At 36.9% G+C, this 20,639-nt stretch overlaps 1 protein-coding gene across 5 annotated transcripts in view; it reads left to right on the forward strand.

Moving 5' to 3' along the window:
• NOX4 (NADPH oxidase 4) overlaps positions 1-20,639 on the forward strand; it is a 175,328-nt gene that overhangs the window by 50,674 nt on the left and 104,015 nt on the right. For all 5 annotated transcript variants that reach the window (XM_065936840.1, XM_065936841.1, XM_065936845.1 and 2 more), the window contains 2 exons: positions 2,161-2,233; positions 4,346-4,426. In XM_065936840.1, coding sequence (XP_065792912.1) covers positions 2,161-2,233; positions 4,346-4,426 — 154 coding nt within the window. The remainder of the gene's footprint in view (positions 1-2,160; positions 2,234-4,345; positions 4,427-20,639) is intronic.

Here is a 20,639-nt window from a genome sequence, read left to right on the forward strand (position 1 = left end):
TTAGGCACGTGCAGGACTATATACAGGAAACCTTGTATGTAGACACAGTAGACATTCATGAAGCCTCAATGAAATTACTTGAAAAGCCTCTCCAACCACAAATTTTACATTATAGAGCTATCTGGGATTCTATCATTTATTTATTCTTTTGGGCAGATATGGATTTTTTAAATTACTTGGAGCCAGAGAGATGGACCTTCTCTCTTTTTTCTTCTTTAAATTTGACTCATAACTGAAGTACTCTAAATTATACATATGTAAAGTATGTTATTTGATCACTTTTGACATATGTATATACGTAAGAAATCATGATCAAAATCAAGTTAACAAATAAGTCCATCATTCTAAAATGTTTTGTGCTCTTTTGTAATGCATCCTGCTGTCTACCCCTCCTAGTTATGGATCTGCTTTCTACCACTAAAGAATGCTTTGAATTTTCTAGAATGTTGTATAAAAGAAATCATAGAGCTTATATTCTTTCAGGGTTTTTTGGGGGGGAGTCTGATTTTTTCACTCATACTAATAATTTTGTGGTTCATCTGGGTTCATATGCATAGGTATATGTCATTTTTTTAAACTGCTGATTAATTTTTCAGGCATAATAAATCATGATTTATCCATCCATCTGTTGATGGAGATTTGAATTGTTTATAGGCCTTGAGTATTAAAGTGGTTAATGAATATTTTTGGACAAGTTTGGGGTGGATATGTTTGTGTTTTGGGGGGGTAAGTGTTTGGAAGAGGAAAGGCTTGGTCATTTTGTAGGCCTGCTGTTCTTTTTAAATATGCTATTAACCCTTTCGTGTGAACCAGTGTACTTATCTTGCTCTTCTGTTACCCCTAGGAGGTAAAGCAATGGGAGAGACAATAGGAAAGGGAGTGCCCTATGAAAGAAGTTAGAGGGGAGATGATTTGGATTGGGGCATCAGGGAGAGGCAAGTTTTGTTAGGCTTCCAAATCTGTGTCCTGGGAAGAGTGAAAAGGAGGGCGTACTCAAGTATTAAGTTCCACAGACTGACTCCTTATTTCTCACGTGGCCCTTTACAAGTGGAAACTTGTGTCTACCGTATTGGAATTTCCAGTATTATTTTCCAACCATCCTACACCCTCTGTGATCCTAATGATGCATATCAGCATTGCCCTGGTATCGCCCCCAGCTTGTTTGCTTCTGCTGATGGCTCTCGTCCCCTGATGGGCCTCTGTCTCGTAGGTGCTTCCTTGTCAAGAAGAGTGGGGAGGTGTCTGTACTTTTGGAGACAGAATTATTTTCATTCCCTTTCTAGAAAGATATGAGATGGACTTTCTTAGCTAGGTCATTTAGTACTTATTGTTGCTCATATGATTGTAAGAGTAAATAAAGGTAAATTATAGACAATATTTTATTTGATAGTAATAAGATAATAAGAAATGAGACTACTGTGATTTTTCACTCTTTGATATAGCATATCACCTATTCATCTTGGATGTCCTCTATGAGCTAACACTAGGTTTATAGCAATCTATTAAACCAATATTAATTTTGTAAAATGACATGTTTGCACGCTTTCTTTTTAAGAACAAGTGTTATGTAATATCAGAAACACTGATTTTAAAATGTTTTCCATTCTAAGGGGGATTATGTCTGAGAGTATTCTTAAAAAATCAGCACTGTAGCTTTTTTCTTCACATTCACCATGTTTTGTTCTACACTTGAAGTTGTGGTTTTTAGAAAGATTCAGGTTTTGTTTATTTTTTCTGGAAATTTTTTCTAGATAGTGAAGTCCAAAAGAAATTATTTGATGCTGACTCTGATGGAGAAAACCAAAGCAGTTAGGATGTTGGATGTCAACTGTGTTCTGTTGCATTAGTTACTGATGTTTGCTATAGTGTATTCCTGTAAAAGTATGAATGTAGTCACCATTCTGATTGGAATATTTGAAAATACCAAAAGGGACTTTTCTGTTAAAGGTGGAAAAGATTCTACTCTGTCTTAAGTACCTTGAAACTAATGCTAATTAAAAAAAAAAAGTTTTTTTTGACAGAGAACATGCTAGGAGATAGATGATTTCAATTAGGCTTCCCACAGAGCAGCCTAGTACTTTGAATTTTAAGGTAATAATTTTTTGTACCTTTTTTCTCAGTATGACTTAAGTTAAGATGTACTTATGTATATTTTTATAGTTCCTGGCCTGACAGGAGTCTGCATGGTACTGGTGCTGTTCTTGATGATTACAGCTTCAACATATGCGATACGGTGAGTGTCAGAGCCATTATTTTGATGTTTCTTGGTCAGACTATTTAGATTTCCTTCAGATTATCTTCATTTTCATATGTAGAAAATGTCTTGATTAGCCCAAATGCTTAGTTGATGCAGTATTCTGGTTCCTGTGTAACTAAGAGGGAAATAGAGACATTTCTACATATAATTTCCTGTCTTGGAAAAATCTTTCAGTCAAGTTTCTGAGTGAGAAGGATTTGAGTATGGGGATGTTTCAAATAAATATTCCCAAGTGGAATAAAAGGAAGATGTGGTTTACTAAACATTAAAAAAATATGCCTCAATAACTTAGGATAGGGCATTACTGTGATGTACACCTGAAACTAATATAATATTATAAGAAAACTATACTTTAATTAATAAAAACAGAATAGAACTTACTTGTAAAAATGACCAAGGCCTTGAACTAAGTGATAGTTGGTAGAAAGCCCTGAAGTGGACTTTGCTATATGTGAGAACCTGCTAAGTCATAAAGGTGCCATTACAAGCTTGTGAGGAAAGGAAGGCTTAAGTGAATGAAATTCTAGCTCAGTGACAAAGTTAACTGTGAAAAATTGCACCACTGAAGATCTGGAGGAAACTTTAAGCTATATTTATCAGTGCTCATAATCGACAAGGGGAAATATAGGAAATATTTAGCTATCTAAAAATATGAAAACTGAAACTCTTGAATGTCAATATACATATAAAAATTGGAAAGTAAACATGTTACTGGGAAAATTGTTACACCTACATGGAACTATGCATGCTTGTTAAGCTGCTTCAGTCGTGTCTGACTCTGTGAGCCTGTGGACTCTTGCCCACCAGGGTCCTCTTCCATTCTTCAGGAGGGAACACTGGAGTGGGTTGCCATGCCCTCCTCCAGGGGATCTTCCCGACCCAGGGATGGAACCTGTGTCTCTTATGTCTCCTGCATTGACAGGCAGGTTCTTTACCGGCAGTACCTCCTGGGAAGCCCTGCTATGGAACTAGTACGTTCTTAAATTTGAATAGTTTACTTGCAACAGTTGAGAAATATGCTGTAGAAATGGGTAATTACTGTGAACTGGTAAGTCACAGAAGAATTGAAAGCAAGTAACACACAAATGAAATAACACCCTATTCCAAGATACTGGGGATGTATGAAGTCAAGTCTGGGTTCGGGGAGACAGGCACTCCTACTTCTGTGATTGGGTTCTTGATTGATAAACATGTTTTATAGAGCAATGGGGAGTGTATATAAAAAACTTTACACAGTGTGCGTCCTTTGATGTAATTCCACTTTTAGAAGTTTAGATTAAAAAGATCAGATCTACGCAAGAAAGTTTATGTTATAAGGGTGTTTGTTACGGATCTTGTTTGTGGTAGCAATCTGTGACTGGAGTAGATGTGACTGTATTGGTTATTGCCTAAACTGGGGGTTCTAAAAGGTATTGGGGGTTGTATGAGAATCATCTAAGCTTTTTTCAGGTAGCTTCCCTCCACCTCCAAGAGTCTAATATATGAACATCCACTCAGGTATATGAAATAAGTAACTGATAAGTCTTTTTACTTCTTTCAAGCATTTTATAGGTTGTGTTGGTTATACCCTTCGCTTTTTAAAATCTTGGTCTTACCCCAGGGCAGTAACACAAGGTTTTAAAGTTATATACTGTCTAGAAAAATCATATAAAATTTTGATGAGCATTTATTTAATTTATCTCCATCTGAATTTCCTTTGAACTACTCTCAAAATACATATTAGGAGAGAAGCATTTTAAATCATTTGAAAATTGAGAATATTGATAGATAAAGGCAGCAGTAGTACACATTAGCAGACTGTTGCCTGCTCCTTAGCCTTACATCATCATAATTTAAAAATAAACACCTGATTTTAATTTTTCCTGTGTATCTTTATTTGAAATACAAATAATCTTCAAGATGATAAAGTGTTGCTTATAATTTCTTCAGTTTTCTGCAATGGTATGCTAATATCTTGATATTAATAGATAAATCTCAGATGAACTCATATTTCAACTTTCAGTAGTGACATGTATTTGAAAGGATGCTTGCTTGTTTTATAGAGATGGAGTAGGAAGTGAAATTGAAATTAAGTTATTTTTTTTTCAGAGTTTCTAACTATGACATCTTCTGGTATACTCATAATCTCTTCTTTGTCTTCTACATGTTGCTGATGTTACATGTATCAGGGTAAGTTTAATAACTGTTTTAAAAACCACATGTGCTTAAAATTGGGGTAATGAAAGATAAGTCTATAGAAATTTTCATAGGAAATAGCAAAATTGTTTGGTTACTGGAATTGAGGGTAGTGTCGAGTGGGATGAATTGTTCTATTTTGGACGTAGCATGTTTTAATGAAACTAGCCTAAAAGTATATTAAAATGGAAAGACAAAATTACTTCTCCCACAATGTTGTAGATTTTAAAGCCTTCTATAATTTTATCTTTTCTTCTAATTTTTAAAAAAAAATTTCATTGAAGGGGATATATGTATACTATTGTAGTTATATCTTGATAAACTTTAAAAGAAAATGAGCAGGAAGTGAAGAACTTCAATGTATTTAATGTTTGAATTTTCAGGAATTCCTTATGTTTTGCTGCTGCAGAGTTTGTAACAATGGAGTTACCAATTTTTAGTTTAAGAAGTCCTAGGGGCACTAGTATTTGCAGAGAAAGCCAAGGATTTACAAGGACCAAAGAAAAACATCTGTGAAAAACACCAGAAAATCACACAGGGAAAAGTGATAGCTTCCAAGTGGTTACGAAGAATATACCCCAAATACTCTGAAATGTAGGTGGACCCAAGCAGTATACTCAAATGTATGGTGCTTAAAATAATTCATTATGTTAGAGGATGTAAGTAATATGCTTTCTGTGTATGTACATGCCGGTATGATCACCACAGTGGGCCTGTGGTTTTAACACTCACACTAGTATGACACTATTGTTCAGCACCAGATTCACTTGGTTTAGTAGAAAGATACAGGACCGGAAACAGAATGTCAGCAGGATAATGTCAGATGCTTCTTCAGTGGGAGTCCCTCTAGATGTTCAGGAACCGTTTTCCACTTTCTCTGCATTACCTCCTATGTAGTAACTGAGTTTTAAGATGAGATCGTATGGGTAGATAAGGGCTCCTTCCCTTTGGGGAAGGCTCATGCTCCACAGGAATCAGCCTCTTGATAACGATCCAGCTTTCCTGCAGGGATGCTCGCAGTCGCTAGCACACACTGCATCAGGAAGCTGAGTCAGCATCCTCCCCGTCCAGATGTGTTCCTCCGGTAACAAACATTGCTGACTGGTGACACAGCTGTCCCTCCTTGTTTGTCATAACCCGGAAGGTTTCCAGGGAGACAGTATGTGGAGGAAAGTTCTGGCCTGCTGTTAATTTTTTCTTCAGAATGTTTTATAATATACTTTCTCAGTACAGTAAATCTGATCCTTAAATGATATACTTATCGCAAGCTGCATGTTCAAAATGTTTTTCCTCCAATTTGGGAGGCCACTGGTTTAGATATCAGCATTTTATGGACCTCTGTCTCCCTTGTCCTGATTTACTGTCTCCCAGGTCCTGGTTTAGTCTGTTCTGTATCATGGTTCTAGATCATATAATTGTAGAGCATTAGACATATGGCTGGGCTTCTCTGGTGGCTCAGATGGTAAAGAATTTGCCTGCAGTGCAGGAGACCCGGGTTCAATCACTGAGTTGGGAAGATCCCCTGGAGAAGGGAATGGCAACCCACTCCAGCATTCTTGCATGGAGAATCCCATGGATAGTGGAGCCTGGCAGGCTACAGTCCATGGGGTCACAAAGAGTAGGCCACAACTGAGAACTAAAACACACACACACACACACACACAGATATATGGCCACACATAATCCTGACTTCCAGCTCGCCGTGGCTGCCACATAGGGAAGAGGCCTGCAGTCAGTGGAACCTCTGGGTTCTGTTCTTTTCCCTTGTGGGGCTAACGTATTCTGTAGCACCAAGATAGCCCTTGGTAGAGAAAATCTGCTTTATATTCTGTTCTTTAAATGGCTTGCTTGGTTGTCCAGGGCTATTATCATAAAAAAGGACTATGACTAAACAGATGTGCTACTAATGATAACACTAATTTAAAACATTTGCATAATGTTTACTGTATGCCAAGCATAAATTCAAAATGATTTAGATGCTTTATACTATTAAAAGATTATAGTTTTATAAGGATAAATGATACTGTTAAACACCCTTTACATAAGAAATTAGGTTTAGGGAGAGTACATAACTTGCTAAAGTTTGCTTAACTGATGTATCCTGCTTTCAGATCCAGGCATTCTGACACAAAAACCCATAGTGTTTTATTTCCTTATTTATTTTTTAGAGAGTTCAGTGCTTCTAAAAATTTGATTTTAAGTTTTTTGACCAAACTTACTCATTTTTAATGGAAGAAAATTGCTTCCCAATATTGTGTTGGCCTCTGCCATTCATCAGTATGAGTCAGCCGTAGGAATCCATGTGTCCCCTCCCTCTTGAACCCCCCTCCAGCCTCTCACCCCTTCCCACCCCTCTAGGTTGTTATGAGTTCCCCGAGTCACCCAGCAGATTCCCGTTGGTTATCTGTTTTACGCATGGTAGTGTACATGCTTCCATGTGCCTCTTCCCATTCGTCCCGCCACCTCCATCCCCTCACCACCGTAAGTCGTTCTCTGTGTCTGCAGCTCCATAGTCGCCCTGTAGATAGGTACATAAGTACCGTCTTTCTAGATTCCATATATATATTTTTCTCTTTCTGACTTACTTCAGTCTGTATAATGGGGAACGCCTTTGAGTCAGTTCTCATGATGTGGATGAACATAGAGCCTATTATACAGGGTCTTAAGTTTTTATTTTTAAAGTTTAATGTCTCAATTTACCTGGGCTTGTTCTCTCTAGCTATAACAGATTAGAGAAAAATATAATAACTTGCTGGTAAAATTAGTTATGCATTTTTTTGCCTTTAAGCTGTACTAAATTAAAGTTCTGAAAAGATCTGTTTCTTTGTATTTCAAATAGAGTCACTTTTCAAAGGTTCAAGAGTTTAAATAGACTAGACTTCTGAAGTTTAGAGAGTATTAAGAGTTCTTTCTCCATTTTGGGGGGAAATACAATATATATTTAAATCTTGATTTTACTTTTGTGGAACAGGGATCATAAACAGAAAGTGACTTTAATTTATATAAAGAAATAACCAAACACATCTACAGAATGACTTATATATTTAATCTATTATACCAACTGAATTAATAGTTCTTTGCATATTATAGATATATATGAAGAAAACAATTATTCTAATACTGAAATGTGTCAAGCAACAAATATACAATACTCTAAGCATTCTGTAGTACACATATTTTATGAAGTTTAATTTTTAATTGACAAATAGAATATATTTAAAGTGTACAAGCTAATTAATACTTATCTATCACATTACATAGTTACCTCTTTTTCTGGCATGAACACTTGAGATTTACTCTCAGCAAATTTCAAGTATACAATATGGTATTATTAACTGTAGTCACTGTGCTGTAAGTCAAATCTGTTGAATTTATTCATCTTCTAACTAAAAGTTTGTGTTCTGTCAAGTTTAATTTTTAATAAAGCTACATAGATTACGCTTCTGGTATGGGGTAAAAACTACTACTGATAAATCTTACAGCTTTTTCAAAATGAAGCATTTCTCAAATGTTCTTTTTTATTGCAAAAGGTCTATCTATAAGTAAATCTATTGAAGCTATTATTTGTGCCAATGTTGAAGACTTAGATATATCTTTATTTTTAAAATGCTTTGTTAATTTTACTCTCTAGCTTTTGGTTATACAAGTACAGCTATTCTAAACAAGCTTCTTGAATTTATTTTGAAGTGCCTGATACAGTATGCTTTAGATTTGAACAGAAGCTCACTATTTGTTGGGCATTTGCTTTTTCTCCATCAATGTAGTGAGTAAAATAATAGGGTATAGAAGAACAATGTAATATATAAGCTTTAGTCTCCCAGCATTGGTTATTATTTTGAAATTTAAAAAAAAAATCAATTGAAAGTGCTAAAGGCAATTTTAAACTACATATTTTCCAAGTGTAAACATACTGTATTTTCCAGGATTCTAGTAGTGCAGAAAATTGAAGGATCAACATGGGCTAGAAATTGTAGACAGTTTTTTAATTCAATAGCAAAGCTATTTGAAATTGTTGACTTTTATAAGGAGGAGCAATTGCTTTATGTAATTTTCTAAAGTCAATTTTATTTTTATAAAATCTTGTTTTGAAGAAAGTTCAAAAGATGATTTTGACCAAGATTCTTTCAGTCTCCCTACAATATATCTAAGTAAATTTCTAATTTTGAAAACCCCATTCTGTTTTTGGAAAGCTCTAATTTTTATGAAGTTATTTCTCTTTTGAAATAGATTCCAGAGCCCACATTCTTAACTACTAAATCAAGCTGGCTATTGGCACGGCTTCCCTGTATCCCATTTAAAGCTGGAAATTGAAATTAAATGTGGTGCTCCTGGGGTATGCAGTCTATTTTGGCTAAGTGGAAATCTTAGCTTTGCTCAAAGTATTACTTGCAATATTATTTAGGATCCAGTTACCTTGATTGTCTTCTGTGTGCTTAGTCGCTCAGTCGTGTCCAACTCTTTTGACCCCACAAACTGTAATCTGCCAGGCTCCTCCATCCATGGAATTCTCCAGGCAAGAATACTGGAGTGGGTAGCCATTTCCTTCTTCAGGGGATCGTCCTGACCCAAGAATCAAACCCTGGTCTCCTGCATTGCTGTCAGATTCTTTACCAACTGAGCTACGAGGGAAGCCCAGTTACCTTGATTATGCATGCCTTTAGCTTAACCTAGTTTTTATTCTTTTTGCCTATGTATTTGATTTTTTCCCATTTGTATTTATAAGCATTTCTATTGCCTGGCACCCTAAAAAAGAATATGTCATATACACGAAACTCAATTTTTTTTTCAGGGATTATATGGATTTTTAAAATACATTATTTTTTTCCCTAGGAGATAAGTGTGACATGGCAATTAAGAGCTTGCATCACTTACTAGCTGTAGGACCTTGCCAGATAATTTGTCCTTTCTTTTTTATCCATTACATGGGATTAATAATAAAATATCCATATGATAGAGTTGTCTCATAGGTTTGAATAAGTGAATGCAGCAAGGTAGGCAGAATATAGATACACTGAATAAATGTTAGCAGGAAAAAAATTATACTTGCACTAATACAAATACTTGTGTAAAGAAGAAACTCCACATTTAGTTAGTTGAACAATATTTTTTTTTAATAAACACACATTTTTTTTTCAAGAGCCCAGATTTTCCTATCAGCAAAGTAATCTGGTGAACATGTAATGAAAATTGCTTAGCAGATCAGAGAATATTCCTTGAAAAGGCAACAATCTTTATAATGTTGTTAGCCCTCAAGAGGGCAATAGATTTTAATCATAAAGATTTGAGGACTTTAAGACAAACCTTCTCCTAAGGAATTTTTTTTTCTCGTTTTTAGTACACTTTTATAGGAGATTGCTATTTTTACACTGTATTTAAAGATATTTCAATTCAGAAGACATTCAGGAAAAATATTGAAAAGCCAAAAATGTTTCCTCTTTCCAGACATAAATGTAACTGGATGTCTCTTTCTTCATTTTCATTTGAAAAACTCATCAAGTGGAGAGATATACTGCCATTCTCACTTGCTGATAAAAGGGATATTGGAGGGAAAAGCAATTATGAATGTCACAGAGTCTCAGCCCAGAGCCTCACCGGACTCCTTTGAAAGGCACATGGAGGGAACGCATTGTAAATGAGATTTGGCACCTTAGCCTCTCAATTTTAAGACAGTCAGCACTCCCACTGGCTTTAGCTCTAGGAAGTGTTGCGTGGGTGGTAATTGTATTTTACTTTTTATTTACATAAGAGGCAAAATATTATGTGAGAATTCTGGAAAAGAAAGGGGGAAGGTCCTCCTCAGATGTGTGGATGACAGTGAGAGCCAGATAATAGTAAATATTAATAACTGAGCCAGCTGGACTTTTCAGGCCATATTTTATTATTATACATAAGTGATACCTGAATTATTCTTTAAAACATAGCTTTCTGCCATTTGGAACTACTTACTGGCATGAGTTTGTTGTAGAGCATGATTTATATTCTGCTTAAATCATTTTTTCAGAAACTTTGAAAGGAGTGGCTTTTTATGAGCATGTTTCTAAAAGCATTTATTCTTTAAACCCAAGGAACACAGACTTTGTCAACAATGACAGTGAACCAGAGGCATTGTCAGCCTCATAGGAATTAAAAGTCAAGAAGTTAACCTGGGGCAGACAAATACTTATGAGATGAGGCTTATTGTGTTGGTTTATCTTTCTTCTGCTATACCCTCAGGAGGAGGAAATTATGCAACATAGTTAAGTGTTAGAAGTTGCTGGTTCCCAAGAACCTTCTCTTTTAGAAGCACTTGAACTGAGGTCTTTTACTCACTCTGGTGTGGAGTGAGGAGAGACTTGTGGGATTTTCTTCCTGGGGAGAGGCACCTGCCCTTCTTAGAATGTCAGATGGGAACTTGGCAAAGCCACGTGAAAGGAAGGCCCGGAAGCTGTAGGTTAAGCAAAAGCAGTACAGCATCGCCAACTCAACGGATGTGAATTTGAGCAAACTCTGGGAGATAGAGGACAGAGGAGCCTGGTGTGCTGCAGTCCACTGGGTCGCAGAGTTGGACACAACTTAGCGATTGAAAAACAGCAACAATAGGAGAATATTAATAGGCTTCCAGGTGGTACTAGTGCTAAAGAATCCACCTGCCAGTGTGGGAGATACAAGAGACACTGGTTCGATCCCTGGGTTGGGAAGATCCTTTGGAGTAGGAAATGGCAACCCACTACAGTATTCTTGCCTTGGAAATCCCATGGACAGAGGAGCCTGGCAGACCACAGTCCGTAGGGTCACAAAGAATCAGACACAACTGAGCACACACAGATGCACGAATATAAAACCTTAGGTAAAAGGGAGAAATTCAGGTGATAGCTGAAGTTGTAGTTGAATAGAAGAAAATCCCAGTGCAGCCTACAGCCTATTATACATCTGTGAGTTAGAATACAAAAGAGGAGAAAAAACACAGCAGGGTGGTAGATCCTCGATAAATTGTAGTGTTTTTGAGGATAGGGTTATTTGCTTTTTAAAAAGCTTTCTATTTTGTGTGGGGGTAGAGCTGCTTCTCAATGTTGTGGTGGTTTCAGGTGTACACCAAAGAGACTCAGCCAGACATACACACGCATCCATTCTCCCCCAAACTCCTCTTCCATCCAGGCTGCCACACAGCATTGAGCGGAGTTCCATGGGCTCTACGGTCCTTGTCCGTTAGGATAGGACTATTTCTTCCTCATCTTTATCTGTGAAATTCCTTTCACAAGTCATCATTCGCTCAGTATTTGCCAGATTATGTGGAATTGTGTTAATTGGCCTTTATCTAGGAATGTGTTGTCCCTCTAGGCCCTTACAATTTTCTTCAAATATTAAAGTATTGCAGACAACAATAAAAGTAATCTGTATATTTGTTTAAATGTAACTTGGCTTGCCATTCTGGTCCTGTCACTTACATGTAGTGTTGTTTAGATAGTAAGTTATTATGGCAACAAGAATATCAATTCATGTGCCAGAGGAATTAACTTTGAAGTCTTGACTATTTTGGTTGTATTGTGGACTGGTATATTTTTATTGGAGATTTTTCTGTGCCTCTGTGGCTAAAAATTCTTTGGATTGTGGGAGAAAATTTTTTATCTCTTTTTCTTCTTTCACTTTTTGGTTTTTAATTTTTCACTTAAAATATATAGGGTGAATAAAATTTCTGAGAAAGTAAGTCTTTGTTATACGCAATCCAAAGTCCCCTTCCATCATATTTTTATATTTTCCATATGTTAATATATATATAATGTTCTATACAACTATGACCTTTAGATATGTATGCATTTTTCCGATTTCTAATTTCCCATTCATAGGATTTATTTTCATTCTTAGGTAAAAATGATTTTTTATGTAATAACTCCTAACTAAAGTCTTATGATTTATTTACTTTTGTTGATATCTTATCCTGAAAGCCAGGTAAAGGTGGGAATTGAGATTATGGGGTATTTTTTGTCATAAGGATGCCATATGTATAGATAGATGTAAGTAATATATTTAAGACATTCTCATGTACATAAATTGATTTTTACTGTATGTGTGTGTATGTACATGCATGCTCAGTTGTGTCTGACTCTTTGTGGCCCCTGAACTGTATCCTGCCAGGCTCCTCTGTCCTTGGGATTCTCCAGACAAGAATACTGGAGTGGGTTGCCATGCCCTTCCCCAGGGGATTTTCCCAACTCAGGGAGCAAACCCAGGTCTCCCAACCAGGCAGGTGGATTCTTTACCACTGAGCTGCCAGGGAAGCTCAATTTATGCTACAAGCTACACTTATTAATGAATTTTTAATCTTCTAAACTGTGAATTTACTTTCTCCCCATTTTGAGGATAGAAATAGTGAACTTCAGACCGAATACTTTCTCATGTAATTTTACCTAAGTTTTTCTCCTGGGGCCTTATTTATAATAACAAATGGTTCTGGCTAGAGGTACAGGGTAAGAAGGTTGGGGAGGAAGGAGAAGGAACAAGGGCTAAATTTATTATAAGAAATATTTCCAGTACATCAGTGTTTTTCTGAAATGTGGAATAATCCTTTTATCCCACACTGTCATTTTAGTAAAGCCTGAAAGCAAAGGAAATAGTAACAAATATTGGATGGTTACATATTTTTTCTTTCCTAAGAGATCAAAGGCCTTTCCTTTATAAACCTGTTAAGTAAAGGATAACAGGTACTATCTCTCAGCTGAGGAAGCTTATTAGAATGACCTATTTTACTTTGCACACTTAAGGAAGGTTTGAATCTCGATCCTAGGTCCTTAGATTCCAAGGCTTTGTTTTGCCAGCCGCACAGAGTCTGTGGCAGGATACTTAATTGCAGGGCTTACTACAAAATGAAAATGCAGGGCCCCTTGATAATAAATTGTTAAGCATTTGAAGATGATGGCGACAGAGCACTTAATATTACAGTGTCTCTCTAAGAGTTGGAGAAGGCAATGGTAACCCACCCCAGTACTCTCGCCTGGAAAATCCCATGGATGGAGGAGCCTGGTAGGTTGCAATCCATGGGGTTGCTGAGATTCGGATATGACTGAGCGACTTCACTTTCACTTTTCACTTTCATGCATTGGAGAAGGAAATGGCAACCCACTCCAGTGTTCTTGCCTGGAGAATCCCAGGGGCGGGGGAGCCTGGTGGGCTGCTGTCTATGGGGTCACACAGAGTCAGACACGACTGAAGCGACTTAGCAGCAGCAGCAGCTCTCCGAGTAGGAGCCTGTGAGACAACATGGATCATACATCCATGATGCTGGCTTGTCTGTGTTGCTCCAGTCAAGCTGAAGGATGCAAATACATTCAGGCGTTGAAAGCAGGAGCCCAGGAAAGAATGCAGAGGCACGTTTCTGGCAAGAAGTTGGCTAGACCAGACAAAGTGAGGATGAGAGTAGAAGATTTGGTTGGGTGAATATCCAGATGCTTACAGTTTCCCTGAGGTATGCTGGGTACTTAGCTTAGAAAAGCGCTGTACTTTCAGAGGATGCTAAGAGATAGGCTTGACTTTCTTGATGACTTGTCTGCTTAGGTTAGGATGGACTCGGTTCAGGGCAGGACTGAGATCTCAGGTTGGACTTCATAGTACTCAAAGGTGAAGAGGGATACTGTTAGTTGCAGACTAATTTTGTGCTATTCCCTGCAAAGGTGAATGTACACACATGGCTTATTTTTACTGAATGTCATTTGTGAAAGTCTAGACATCTTTACTGAAGTCAGAACGAGTTCAGACTAACTTCTCTGTTAAAACCAGATGACTCTTCAATCACGTGTTTCAACAAACACAACAAAAATTGTTTATATACTTCTAGAATTTATTAATTCATCCAATGAATATTTATTGAACACTTGTTATGAATTACAGGCCCTATCTTAAACACTGTAAAAGACACAAGACAAATCTTTGATCTTAAGTAGTGTATATTCTAGTGGATTCCACAGAATCTGGTGAATTCCAGTGGGTTTTGAAATATTGAATTTGGGCATATTTTGTTATTTCCTAAGCTTTTTGTTTTTTGTACCTGAAGCAAAGTGAAAAAAATGGCCAGCAATTAGGTATTATATTGTTTTTCCATAAAGAAAAGGAGCATTTTGTATGTTATAGAATACTCGGTAAAAAATAGATTCCTTGTGGGATTTTTTTTCCTCCACTTTGAAAAAAGATTAAAATCTCTAAAAACATAAAGGTCTCATAAGCGACACTGCCTTTGTTAGAAATTTGTAACTTGCAATTAAAGTAGAGATGATTTTGTGACACTCCTTTTGGCAGGCATGGCGTTTTATAATATTTAACTTTTACTAGAAAATGTTTTTGTGAGTTCTGTGTTTTAATCTGGTAAGGATTTATTCCATGTACTATATTACTTTCAATGACTTTGTCACAGCCAGGCATTAAAAAGTTAGTAGTATATGTGAAATATTTCTTGAGGCAAAATGGAGAAATAGAAGGAAACCAGTTTTGTGGAAACGCTGTTGAGTGTTGAAAGTTCATCTTAAATCCTTATGAGTGCAAAAACAATAGTGTCCACAACCACATATTTTGATACACCATAAAGTCCTTGATTTCTTATGATTGAAGAACACTAGACGTTCCACAGATACTTCAAAATCTCTCTTTTGGAACATAATACCCGAAAAAATTAGTAATAAGCATTCTTATTCCCACAGTCTGTGTGCCTCCATCCCCTACTGTATCACTGTCTTAACTTGGCAAGACTTTCTGTTTTCCAATTGACTAACATCTTTTTCTTTCCTTTTTTCATTTTCAAATGATTTTTCATTTAATTTTGAGAGATACCACAGTATAAGAATGTTCCTTTTATTTTAACTTTTAGGTGCACTTGCCATATTTAAAAAATTAGATAGTTATTATTTGCTTTGAAAAAATAATTCACTAGAAATACATTGAAGACTTAAAACATGCAAGAAACTCGCTGGAGAGTTGAAAAGATTTGGCAGTGAGTGTGGTTATAAGGGGAATATATAATGCACAAGATATTAGCCCTTCTACCAGTTTGGGAATAAACAGTGTATTTTGTTCATTGTAATCGCTCATATTGGAATTCCATTTCCCTATCCTGTAACATTGGGATCTCCATTTCCTTCAGTTGCTTCTCCCACAAAGCCCTTTCCAGAATGTCATAAGCAGAGTTCATCATCTCTATATATTCTTTAGAGGTCATTACACATCTATATAGCATTACTCATTTTGGTTTTTTATTGCTGTTCTTGCTTTCATATCTAATTATACCCATTAAAGTTGTGGTATGGCTATTCAATTTAGATTAATTAAAGTGAAATGATATGATAAATTCAATTTTTTGCCTGTACTACCACATTTCAACAGCTATGTGTAGCCCATGGCTGAACAACACAGATTTTGATCATTTCCACCATCATATAAAGTTATTTTGGATGGCAGTACACTCAACTGTAATCTTCTTGAAGGCAGAGGCTATATCATTTAAATTAATCAGTCTCAAAACTTAAATAACAATTAGTGTGAAATAGGTATATCTCAGTGGGGCTGTAGGGCAATGAGGAAGATCAGAATTATTTGGCAGGTAGAGAAGAGAGCTGTGCATTTTTTAAAGCATTACTTCAAGTGAGTTTTGTTATTGCATTAAACTCTAAAGAAAGGCAGGCATATTATATCTGCTGAAATAAATATAGGTACTAGGGATTCAAATAAATCGTAGAGACCACATATTGAACTCAGTTTTTTTTTTTTTTTTTAGTTTTGAAATAGATTGTTTAATGGAAAGCTGTAACCCTAGTTTTCAGTTTCTCATTGCTTTACTGTATTTTTTTTTCATTTATTTTTATTAGTTGGAGGCTAATTACTTTACAATATTGTAGTGGGTTTTGTCATACATTGACATGAATCAGCCATGGAGTTACATGTATTCCCCATCCCGATCCCCCCTCCCACCTCCCTCTCCACCCGATTCCTCTGGGTCTTCCCAGTGCACCAGGCCCGAGCACTTGTCTCACACATCCAACCTGGGCTGGTGATCTGTTTCACTATAGATAATATACATGTTTCGATGCTGTTCTCTCAAAACATCCCACCCTCGCCTTCTCCCACAGAGTCCAAAAGTCTGTTCTGTACATCTGTGTCTCTTTTTCTGTTTTGCATATAGGGTTATCGTTACCATCTTTCTAAATTCCATATATATGTGTTAGTATGCTGTAATGTTCTTTATCTTTCTGGCTTACTTCACTCTGTATAATGGGCTCCAGTTTCATCCATCTCATTAGAACTGATTCAAATGAATTCTTTTTAATGGCTGAGTAATATTCCATGGTGTATATGTACCACAGCTTCCTTATCCATTCGTCTGCTGATGGGCATCTAGGCTGCTTCCATGTCCTGGCTATTATAAACAGTGCTGCGATGAACATTGGGATGCACGTGTCTCTTTCAGATCTGGTTTCCTCAGTGTGTATGCCAAGAAGTGGGATTGCTGGGTCATATGGTAGTTCTATTTCCAGTTTTTTAAGGAATCTCCACACTGTTCTCCATAGTGGCTGTACTAGTTTGCATTCCCACCAACAGTGTAAGAGGGTTCCCTTTTCTCCACATCCTCTCCAGCATTTATTGCTTGAACTCAGTTTTAACAAATGTTTTCACAGTGAAGTAACTGGATTAAAAGATGATATTTGATTTTATCTGTCAATCCAGTGTCTATAATATTTAATGTACATTCCTATTGAAAATTCACGTGACACAGAGAGCTGACTTTCTGGAAATGACCTTGACTCTGGGAAAGATTGAGGGCAGGAGAAGAAAGGGACAACAGAGGATGGAATAGTTGGATGGCATCACTGATTCACTGGACATAAATTTGAGCAAACTCCGGGAGAAGGAGAAGGACAGGGAAGCCTGGCGTGCTGCAGTCCATGGGGTTGTAGAGAGTGGGACATGATTTGGTGACTGAACAACAATAAAAATCAAAATTCTTCAGAGTGAAAGTATTTTAGGGGCTTGAAATATAATTTTTAAAGAGATGTTTATTTAAGGTTGCATGTTCTAAGAAGTTCTGCACTTCAGTTCAATCACTCAGTCGTGTCCAACTCTGCAACCCCATGGACTGCAGGACGACAGGCTTCCCTGTCCATCACCAACTCCCGTAGCTATCTGCGCCATCCCGTAGTTCTGCACTAGTACCAAAGAAATGAACGTTTCTACTTTTCACTAGTACAATGAAAAGGTAAGTTTATTGCATTTCATTGAACTTTAAAAATAACATAAAATTATTGGTTAACTAGAAATATACTACTTCCTTTTCTAGATATATAGAGTCATGTAGAGCCATAAAATTGTAGTCATTGCATACACTGGCCTTTGATTTCAGAATATAGTTCATAAGCAGAATGGAGATTCTGCAAGGAGAGCAAGCCAGGTACACGGGAAGGAGCATGGCCTTTGTCTGACTTGACCACTGATTGACAGTGTGGTCTTGGGCAGATCACCTAACAGTTCTGAGTGTTTTTGCTCATTCTAGGATGAGGAGACTGATCTTTTCTTATTCTAACTTTTATTGGAGTATGGTTACTTTACAATGTTCTGTTAATTTGTGCTGTACTGCAAAGTGAGTTAGCTATATGTACACCTATATCCCTTTGTTTTTGAATTTCTTCGAGGATACTAATCTTTACCACACACATGTAGTTTGTGGAAATAGATTAAATAGATTAAAGCAGCAAGCACCTGTCTGGCATGTACTACCTCTCCTTTTAATACTAAGTTCAAAACCTGCCACTGTCGTACCTTTTGAACTCCTCAGTATCTTTACCACCTAATTTATACAAACGGCTTCCTTGGTGGCTCAGATGGTAAAGAATCTGCCTGCAGTGCAGGAGACCCAAGTTCAATTCCTGGATCAGGAAGATCCCCTGGAAAAGGGAATGGGTACCCACTCCAGTATTCTTGCCTGGAGAATTCCATGGACAGAGGAGCCTGGTGGGCTACAGTCCATGGGGTTGCAAAGACTTGGACACCTCTGAGTAAGTAACACACACAATTTATACAAAAACCCCAAGATTTTGTGCTTGATTTTTTTTCTGATGAATGGTAATTTTTTTTTTTTGTCTGTAATTGTCTGTAGATCTTTTCTCCTTTGTACGTGTTCCTTCAATGACAATAATTATATTCTGAGACAAAGAAACTACTACTTTAATGGGCATAGTCATAGGTAACCTATGCCATTAAACTTGAGAACAGCTTAAAATAACATAAAGCTCTCCAAATTAAAAGGGATTTTAGAAAATTTTGTGCAACTTTATATACAAGGAACAACATTGTTTACCTGATTGGACTGACCTGAAGATTTGTACTGCATGGCAGCAACATTTATCCTAATAAGGACCATTTGTACATGGGGTAATGTCCAACCTGAATGATGTTGTTTATGACTTAGGAGAAGGAGAATGATGTTGTTTATGACTTACATTCCTTTGCCTGATGCTCAGCAGCCCCTTCTCTCTTTCTTTCTCTCTCACTCTCTCTGTCTCTCTCACATACACAGACACACACACACTCTATCTGACCTAATTTCCAGATTTTTGTTCATATTGAATGCCTTTCTTTGAGGTCTCCTTCTTTAACCAACTTATTTGCTTTGCGTGATACAGGTTTTTGGAATGAGGGAGATCAAGTGTCTGAATACCATGCCATTCCTTTCTCCAAGGGATCCTCCCAACCCAGGAATTGAACCCAGGTCTCTTGCATTGCAGGCAGATTCTTTATCATTTGAGCCTCCAGTCAAGCCAGATGCTTTGACTAATACTGACTGAATCTCTGACCTAAACAATATGGGTTTCTCATCTGCAAAATGGGAATGAAAACACCTTGTATGTTATTTTGAAGTTTAAGTGGGAAATTCGTTGTTAATGTTGCTTAGTTATTTAGTTTTGTTAGTTATTTAGCCACTAAGTCGTGTCTGACTCTTTTGCGACCCTGTGAACTTTAGCCCACCAGGCTCCTCTATTCATGGGATTTTCCAAGCAAGAATACTGGAGTGGGTTTCCATTTCCTCCAAGGGATCCTCCCAACCCAGAGATCTGACCCATGTCTCCTGCATTAGCAGGCGGGTTCTTTGCCACTGAGCCACCAGAGAAACTCAAGTAGGAAATAGATGTTTACAAATTTTCTGACATACTTTCTTAGTAAATATTGATCTGTCCATCTGTCATCTTTTTCAAATGAAAGTTTTGAGGATCTAGTGTTCCAGTGAGTTAGCATGCTGTATAGTAAGAGGTGAAGAGCATAGAATTTGAGTCAAACCTGGATTCAAATCTTGGCTCTGCCACTTACTTGCTGGGATGTTACTTAATCTGTTAAAATAGTTTCTTAATGGATAAACAGTTATTCCTATTTACAGTAGTTGTTGTGAGGATAATGTGAAATGAATATAAATTGTTTTGGACTGAACCTCATACTTACTATATATTACTAAGCTGTCATTAAATCATTCTACTGAAATCATCACCAGTGGTCTGAGTTATATTCAGCTTCTCTAAAGATATCTTCTAAACTGGATTTTGAGTTTCTGAAGGGTTAGGAGCCAAGTTCGAGTATTTCTTGAACTCAGTAGCACCACCTAGGATCATGCCGGTGGCATTATGCCAGTTTGCTCAATTTACGGCCAGTAGAAAAACTGCTCCAGACTTTCGGCTTGTCCCCCTGTCAGCCACTACCCTCAGGGTAGTCAGTAGGAGCAGCAAGTTTGGGTAACTAATTACTTGTAATCAAAGCTGTACCAAATTATCAGATTTTCTAAGTAGAATGGCACAGCAATTGTATTATGTGACTAGAACTTTATAAAGAATTACGTACTTCTCTCACACTTGTACAATGTCCATGCATTTCATTCACTACTTAGAAGCTCATTGCATGTACTGTGTGTTCTCTGATGATTAGTTATGGGAAGAAAGTAAAATAAAATGAAGAGTGAAAGGGAATTGAACATAAGCATAAGGAGAAAATGAGAGAATGATCAGGTTGAGTAGATGGTACATTCCACCAAAGACTGACTTAGTCATTGCTTTCCTAACTTTCATGTATTAGATCTATTTCATATCATTTTTCTTGTTATAGTCTTTGTTGTTTTAAAATATTATCTTTGCAAAAATCATTTATATAATTACTGTAGCTGTGGTAAACTTAAAGATGTACTTTTCAAAATACACTGAAATTATATGGGTAA

This window comes from Muntiacus reevesi, chromosome 5 (assembly GCF_963930625.1).
Source record: "Muntiacus reevesi chromosome 5, mMunRee1.1, whole genome shotgun sequence".
In the NCBI taxonomy this organism is placed as follows: Eukaryota; Metazoa; Chordata; class Mammalia; order Artiodactyla; family Cervidae; genus Muntiacus; species Muntiacus reevesi.